Source organism: Struthio camelus, chromosome 1, assembly GCF_040807025.1.
Source record: "Struthio camelus isolate bStrCam1 chromosome 1, bStrCam1.hap1, whole genome shotgun sequence".
Taxonomy (NCBI): domain Eukaryota; kingdom Metazoa; phylum Chordata; class Aves; order Struthioniformes; family Struthionidae; genus Struthio; species Struthio camelus.
The window spans coordinates 96,453,154-96,460,959 of NC_090942.1; the positions used below are offsets into that span (position 1 = coordinate 96,453,154).

Sequence of the window (7,806 nt, forward strand, 5' to 3'; positions counted from 1 at the left end):
TAACACATTTCCACTAAGCTTTAGTCCTCTTATTTCCTCTTTTCTAGCTATGGAGGAGAGAGCAATTCAGCGGGCGGAACGGAGGAGGAAACTTCAAGAGGCCAAACAACAGAGAGAAGAGGAAAAACTGGTAGGGAAAGGAAAGTGGAAAATAAAACACTCTCTTTCACACTGTTCCAATTGGAAAAAATGCTGTTTAATCCCCATAGAGTCAGGGGCTGGGAGAAGGCCCTTTATCTAAATGAGAAGTTTTATGGCTTGTGAGAAAGCAGATGTCCAACACGCATCAAAACAAGCCCTGAAGTTATTCCTGTGTTTGCATACAGTGACTCCGCTAGCCTTGCCATATCATAGGCAGGTACTTACTGTTCACTTCCTTCCTGTTCCAACTCTATAAGTAGCCTCCCCTACCATCCACCACCTCCACTGCTTCTTTCGCACCTACCTTATGACCATGACTGTCTTTGCCAAGGATGGGAAGAGCGAAAGAGCAGGCAAAGATCCACTTGATCGGACTTGGCAAATGGTGGTTTTTCCCATCCCCTGTCTTTTTTGTTCAGTCACATCAGGTTATGCAGCTTGAGGACATGCAGTCTGACCAGCAGAGATTTGTTAGAAACCAAGATGTAGGATCTTCTGCTAGAAGCTGGAAAGACACTGACAATGTTTTTGTCGTTAATATACTAATTTTGTGATATGCGTCCAACAGAGGAGCCTTCCAAGCTTCAGCGCGTCAATCTGTCGCTGATATACTGACGCAAAGTTGCGTTAAGATTAGATAACTTAGAATTGGGGTCCCAAAACAACCAGTATGCCCTCCTTCTCCAAGCAAGAGAGATGCATATGTCTATGTAGGAGGCTGAAGCAAGCCTTAGAAAACAATTTAACTGTAGGGTGGGCATGCAAGCAGGAAGCTAGGTTTCCTTGGCTGCAGTTGCCACAGTCAGAGAGATTATGAAACACGGTCATAGAAATCATGCATTGTGGTGTGGTTTTCAAGCCTTTGATGCATGCACCAAGAGCTTGAGCTTTGCAGAATGAAAGTGGGAGTAGGTGAACATCAAGAAAAGGATATTGTGCCAAGTATGAGCATTGGTAAAGTAAAACAACAATTTGATCTTCAGTGTTTGGGGGAAAATATAATGTTTGAGTACCTATAACACTGCTTTTCTTGTAGAAGTAAAACTTCACAGCACAGACATAGTCCAGGTGTTCAGTATGGGCTTCAGCAATCAGGTAATCAATAAATAACTTGTGGCATGGTTTAAATTTTTCAGGAGAAAAGTGGACAAATATTATAACTTAGGGTAAAGAAAGATGGCCATGTATAGATAGTAGAAGGAACAGTCCTTCCTTTCCCCTTCCATAATTCATTGTCAAACACAGATCATGTCTGGCATATGAAAAAGTCTGCTTCCTTCTGAAATTTCAGACACTGGTTAGTGCTAGAGGAATACCACTTGCCTGGGATAGCTTAAGAGGCCAGTGTTCTTCTCAAAAGGTCATATGCACTGCATTCAATTTTACTTCCATCCATTTTCTTCTTTAAGGCTCAGCTGAAGGCTGAAGAGGAAGCACGTCAGAGGAAGGAGGCTGAGGAAAAGAAAGTGCAGCAGGAGAAGAGACAGGAGGAGAGGAGGCAGCAGAAGCTGGTGACCAAACGCTTTGCCTGTCTCCCCCACATTAGAGAAAGAGCCACTACCCGCTAGCGCTCAGCCAGCAGCCAGAGTGACCTGAGCTGAAGGTCTTCATTACTAGAGCAGTGTTTCATACCACAGCACAGCTATATCGACTTACCATCTTCCCCTTTTTTGGCCATCTTAGTAGAAAGGCTGTGGATCGAATACGCTGTGGAGTGTGTACTGTCTCGGTCTCATAAGCAGGTCCCAGCTGGTGGATGTTTACTGCTGAGGTGTATTCATAAGCCCCTGCAGCGGCAGTGTGTCTGGCCTGTGTCTTTCAGGCTGCTCCTTCCACGTATCTCCCTCTGGCATACATAACTATACCAGACACAAACACGTGGCTTGAAAGTAAACAAGCCTGACAAAGACGTATCAAAAAGCAACTTTCCGCATGAAGAATATGGGCATCCTTTCCTCGGAGCCAGCAGTATCCAGCAGCCTAGGAATAGCCCCGCTTCATTCTTGTTACTTAGAAATGAGCTGTCCTGATAACCTAAATAGCACTGCACTTAAAATCCTACAGGGATTTGACCTACAAGTGCTGTTCTACTTAAATCGAGAGTTTTAGGATGTTTGACCTTCATCACTGAGTTGCAGTCAAAAGTAATATTGTACAGTTATATAATACTCACATCCCTTCCTCCTGTTTAGGCTGGAATAAGTGGAAGGGTCTGTGCTTAAACTCAGTCATTTTTTGTACAGATTTTCAATTCAGTTTAAAACCCCAGAAACATGCCCTCCTCCCACTCACAGAAACATCCCCTCCTCCCTAGTTGATGAAGGTCCAACAAGAGGAAGTATTGCTATATCAGCACTGTTGGTAGCCACAGATGATGTGAACACTCTGCTACAGTAACACCAAACTGCGGCACTGGGGAAAGGCAGCCACGTGTTCATGCGTGGTCCAGGGAAATGTCTAGAAATGCCATCCTCTTCCCTGAGGATTTCAAGATTTCAAGCCCAGAGCAAGACAGCTTGCTTTGCTTTCTACCACACAGATTACTTGTTCTAGTATATTGGGTTGAGTCTGGTCTGCATTGCTAAAGATGATGCAGTTTCCTATTTCCTGTCAGGTCAGGACCTCCAGCTCCAATACGACAACTTATCACTAATGCTGCTTAACATCTACTTTATCCAGAGTGAATTGAAACAACTGCTCATTTTGTTATAGAAAGAACTGGAGAAGCAGAGAAGGCTGGAGAAAGAGCAGCAGCTCCAGAAAAAGGCCAGAGATTACTATGAGAAGGTGCTGCTGAGAAAGTTGGGACTGGTGCCATGGAAGAGGCTGAGGGAGGAAGCCAAGGAAAACCTGGTGGTAAGTGCTGAGGACAAAGGAAAGGACTGCTGTGGTAGAAGGAGGGGGAAAGGAATGGATGCAGCTGTAAGAAGAAAAGTTAATAGGCTCTAGAGCCAGGTGGAGATGGAAAAAGCAAAATTCACCCTGCACACCCTGCACACCCTGTCCTATGTTAGTTCTTTAAATCAAACCATCTGACAATACTTACTTATGAAAGGTCATCAAAAAACCACAGTGGTGGCATCCCCCATTTTATAGCTGCTTAAACAAGAAGCAAAAGGACAGATAAGAGAATGGATTTCAAACTAATGAGAATAAATTGTAATTTGTTAGTCTCCCTTTGTTCACAGTACCAACTGCCAGATGATTTGATAGCTGTCATACAATGTGACTTAGTTTAGCATAATGCATCCGAAAAATTTTTTTTGAAGTTACATGATATGAGTCTCTTGCACCACAGCAAAAGTAATCAGTAAGATACTGCTAGGCTACTGTAGTTATAATACAGTTAGCCCTGGCCCATCACAAGGCTTTCCCTGTCCCCAGAGTCACTGCTGGAGCAGTGCTGGCCACTGCTAGAGGCAGGATACCAAAGGCAATAATCTAGTTGTCTGTTCTAGTGTGGCCATGCTTTCAGTGCAGAAGGGCAAACAGCTTCTGAGAACTTAACACATACATACATAAATATTCCTAATGAAATGTTTCTCTACGTGACTGAGTTGGCATGCCTTGTTAGAAGTGGAATAATAACACGCAACTGTATCCTGAAGATTTAGCCAAAGCCCAGGGTTAAGTTGGCAAGCTTCCATTTAAGTCACTAGAAATGAAGCTACTTAAAGTATTCAACCAAATGCACAATGCCTCTGGCTGGGAAGAAGTGGTGGGATAGCAGCTGCTCCTTAAGTCCATCCTGCTGTTCAGCGCTATGGACCAGGCTGGACTGTTAGCTCCTGTTAGGAGCTGCTACTCCTTTCACAACAGGTTAAGCTGTCTAATTTGAAAGGATATTCTCTAAAAGTGACCCAGCAGTGGCCAGTGTCACCGCTGGGGATACGCAGAGGCATGATAGGGAGATTAGTCTTGTACTTTATGCTCTGCCCTCTTTGTGGGAGCCTACCTAAAAGTTACTCCGGCTGTCAGATGTCTGCATTTTCAGGGCCCCAAAACTGAGATAATTTTCCAGTGTATCCAGTTTTCTGTAACTGAGGCTTATAGAGTCACTAATCCAAATAATTCCAGCTGCCTTCTCTGCCCCGTTTGCCCAGGTCGCACAAAGGCACCATTGCTTGGGCCTGCAGAGGAAGTGCCTGATGACTTGGCTCCAGCATACCCAAGAGAGCCTCCTGGAGAAGGTGTCTCGGGCGGAGGACTTCTATTCCCTCACGTTGCTCAGAAGGGGCTTAAGGAACTGGCTAAAGGTTCGCCTACGTCAAACTGCAGAAATGATACGAAACCAGCCAGCTGCTGTCACACTGCCCCCTCACCACAGCCGCGCTTCACACGCCCGCAGCCTGCCCCTCTTCCAGCCCCACCGTTCCCTTCTTCAGAGGCCTTCTTTCATCTCTCCACCATTCTTTTCCAGCCAGGGCCCTGCTCTACCTGCTGCTCCCCGTCTCCACCTTTTCTCTCCCTCACCCTGCTCCTTGCCAATTTTCTTTCGCTCACGTCCTGTTATCCTTCACTGCTGTCTTCTCCACCCTGCTCTGCACGTGCTTACTGGGCTGGGGCCTGGGAGAAGGAAGCCATTCTCACCTCTTTTTCTGTCCTCCTTCCCTAGTACAAGGATTATCTCTCCACATTGGAAGAGAGAGTGAGTACCCTCCATGCAGCCTACCTCAAGAAGAAGTACTTCTGGGCATGGTTTGATCTGATCACGGAGGAAAAAAGCGCGTTATGGGAGAAACTGAAGATTGCTACTGAACACAGTAACAAGCAAGTACCTTCCCTTGCCAGTGGTTCTTTTTATATGGGTTTAATATACCCTATAAAATATTTTAGAAGCTTTGCTTTTGACAGGGCAATGATCTGCTCCCCAAGAACGTGTGAAACACTGTCCTCCACTACTGGTATTCTGCTTCTCTGGCATGCACGGAAAACACCAATAGATGTTTATGGTGAGAATTTCCATGTAGCCTGGAAAAGGGAGTTTAGTCCTTACCCTTCATAGGACTTCTAAATTTGCTGGAAGAGAATACAGTGAAAGGGATAAGTGGCTGAAATTTTCTAAGCTGCTTAGCAGATCGGGCCATGCAGCTTCTGCTAAGAGCTATGTTAGGAAAATCTTTAAGTGTAACCAAACGTTTGTGCAGGAATTATGCTGCATTGTTTTGTCCACAGTGGATGACTCAGTTTACAAATCCAGAGTTGATCAACTAGAAACTCCACTTGGGGAGTCTTTCTGTTTCTGTCATCATCAGCCTGATGTTGTAGTGAGAAGTACGGCACACAGTTCTACTGAACGTGACTGGAGTTGAACGCACCCAGTTCACTCATTGTCCCATAACTGCATTAGCTGTGCATTTTAACAGGAAGAAAAACAACTGTCAAAAGTTCAGCAGAAAACAGAATCCCATCCACCTACCTGACTTAACAAATGCATGTCAGCTGCATGCAGTCATATATAGGCTGTATGGGTGCATAGCCCAGACAGGATCCACAATACCTCAGAGGAGGAACTAAAAGAAATTCACCTCTTATGTGGTGTGGTGAACCTGCTCTAGCTTGCTGAATCAGTGAGATCAGAACAATATGTGATTTAACCCAATAAGCCAGCAGCAAACTGGAGGAGTCAAAGAGAATTCAGACAAGGAGGAGAACGGATTCATTCTACATAGGACTGCATATTGGGAGCATAATCACTTATTGTTCCTCATCACTTATCTCTTCCTCCACTGATTGATTGGCTCTACCAGAAGGTAGTTCAGACCTTGACTACTTGGTAAACTGCTCTTTAGAAGGGACTGTTCCCCCATGTAGGAACCCAGGGCAAGGCACGTCTGGTGGGGTGCCTAAAATCAGGTAAGAATCAGAACCCAGCTGTTTGCACTCCCAAGTGGTTGGTCTGGACCGAACGAGCCTGTTCTTTCCATTTTTGCTTCTAAAGACGCTGCTTTTGGAGACCCCATTTAGCCTTTAAAAAACATCTTTCATCTTCAGAGTGCTAAACAAACACAGGCTAATGAATCCTCCCAGAGGGAGGAGCAAAATGCTCAGGGGAGAGCGACAGAAAAAGGCAAAGTGTTATTTTTCCCTAGGATGATTGATGTATTAATGAAGTAGTATGCACACAGATGTTTAACATGTCACAGCTTTGATTAGCAGCAGAAAGGACAAATCCCACAAGTATTTTAGGGGAGGTTATCCTCCCCACCCCCTCAAATGGAAGAAGTCTTTTAATTACCTGACACATTGAGCACTTCATGTCATCACTTTCTTCTTTGTGTCTCCAATTTCTTTAAGGAGACTCATGCTGAGCACATTCAAGGCTTGGAGGCAGTACCCATTACTGATGAAAAAGGAAAGAGAGAAAGAGGAGAGGAAGAACCAGCTACGGAGGAGAGTAGCTGAAATTCTCCCGGACTTCCAAACATGACACAAGACAGTGAGCACCGGGAAAGGAGACAAAACGATAGACTCTGTTCAGTGCTGTCTTCCTACTGACTGAAACTAACCCAAGGAGAAGCCCTGTCTGATGCAAAGGGTAGTCTTACACCTGAAGGAAGCTCCCTGTGGCTATTGCTGTTGTCAAAGTTAGTCAGACTAAACTGAGCATATGTGGAAACTTGCCTGTTGGTTTTACTCTGCCCTTGGGGCTCGTCCTCCAGGGGGGCCTCCCACTGTGAAGTCCCCCTAGGAATGCCTTGGCTCATGGTAGTGAGCAGTGCTGGGGCCTAGGTAACCAAAGCCCAGCGTGGGGCATGCTTCAGGCCAAGCGCGCTGCCACACGCAGAGCTGTGGCACTGACACCAATCCACCTTTTTCACAGGAAACATAGAACTGAAACACATCTGTTTTTCCTTAAGCAGTAACTTGGTGTTTTTTTGTTGCCAGTACTCTGTAGAGCAAAGGCTTGATCAGAGAGTGAACAGACTTACTTGTCAGCTGACCCCCCGATAAACCCTACAGCGAACTTGGCCACACAGAGAACAGGTTCTAGCCAGCTGCGCCAGGAAGTTTGGATGGGAGGAGGAGAAGGAAGAGCGGTTTATCCAAATCATGTTTGCTAATGTTCCAGGTCACAGCATCTATGCATGGACAATCTAAAACCTGGATGCTTTTTTCAGGGAGAGTCTGTAATTTGCAGTGCTAGCCAGCTCACAAGCGTAGTGCTTCTCTATTTTTTAGTGACAAAGCGTAGTTACAAATTTAAGATCCTCTGTTGTCCTGTCCGTCACTTAAACTTTTTCCAAACATGCAGCCTGTTGGATTCAAGACTGTATTGTGCAAGTCAGACTTGGCCTTTTCACTTGATCTAACACCTCAAAAAAAAAAAAAAATCCAAGGAAAAGGCAGATTGTATTTTTACACAAGTTAAAGCTGGCATGATTAAAATGAAGGCCTCTCATCACTGTTTAACCTTAACTTGCAGCATAGTGCAGTACTGTAATGCAGCTGAGGTGCAGTACATTTTGTCTTCTGGCATTACTTCCCCATCACAACAAGAAGGGCAAAGTTCTCTCCAAAAGCATTTGGCTGCATCGGGAGCACTTAGGTAACGCAAGAATGAAGACAGTTTACCATTATCTATCTAATGCATTGTGTGTGCATTGAAAGTTCCCAATAAACCCAAACCTGAATTGAGCGCAACTGAGCTGTCAGTGAGAGCAT

At 45.0% G+C, this 7,806-nt stretch overlaps 2 protein-coding genes across 7 annotated transcripts in view; one reads left to right on the forward strand and one right to left on the reverse strand.

The window, feature by feature from the left end:
- The window catches only part of QTRT2 (queuine tRNA-ribosyltransferase accessory subunit 2), a 27,818-nt gene extending 26,294 nt beyond the window's left edge, over positions 1-1,524 (reverse strand). The window contains exon 1 of the mRNA XM_068959164.1: positions 446-1,524. Within this exon, the coding sequence (XP_068815265.1) occupies positions 446-540 (95 nt within the window). The 5' untranslated portion in view covers positions 541-1,524. The remainder of the gene's footprint in view (positions 1-445) is intronic.
- Positions 1-6,760, forward strand: part of CCDC191 (coiled-coil domain containing 191) — a 20,292-nt gene extending 13,532 nt beyond the window's left edge. For 5 of the 6 annotated variants that reach the window (XM_068959128.1, XM_068959132.1, XM_068959133.1 and 2 more), the window contains 6 exons: positions 48-130; positions 1,551-1,652; positions 2,854-2,997; positions 4,245-4,397; positions 4,757-4,911; positions 6,439-6,760. In XM_068959128.1, the coding sequence (XP_068815229.1) occupies positions 48-130; positions 1,551-1,652; positions 2,854-2,997; positions 4,245-4,397; positions 4,757-4,911; positions 6,439-6,571 (770 nt within the window). In that variant the 3' untranslated portion in view covers positions 6,572-6,760. Of the gene's footprint in view, positions 1-47; positions 131-1,550; positions 1,653-2,853; positions 2,998-4,244; positions 4,398-4,756; positions 4,912-4,995; positions 5,094-6,438 lie in introns of all 6 variants that reach the window. The other variant, XM_068959129.1, reaches the window with a different exon arrangement.
- Positions 6,761-7,806: the final 1,046 nt, after the last annotated feature.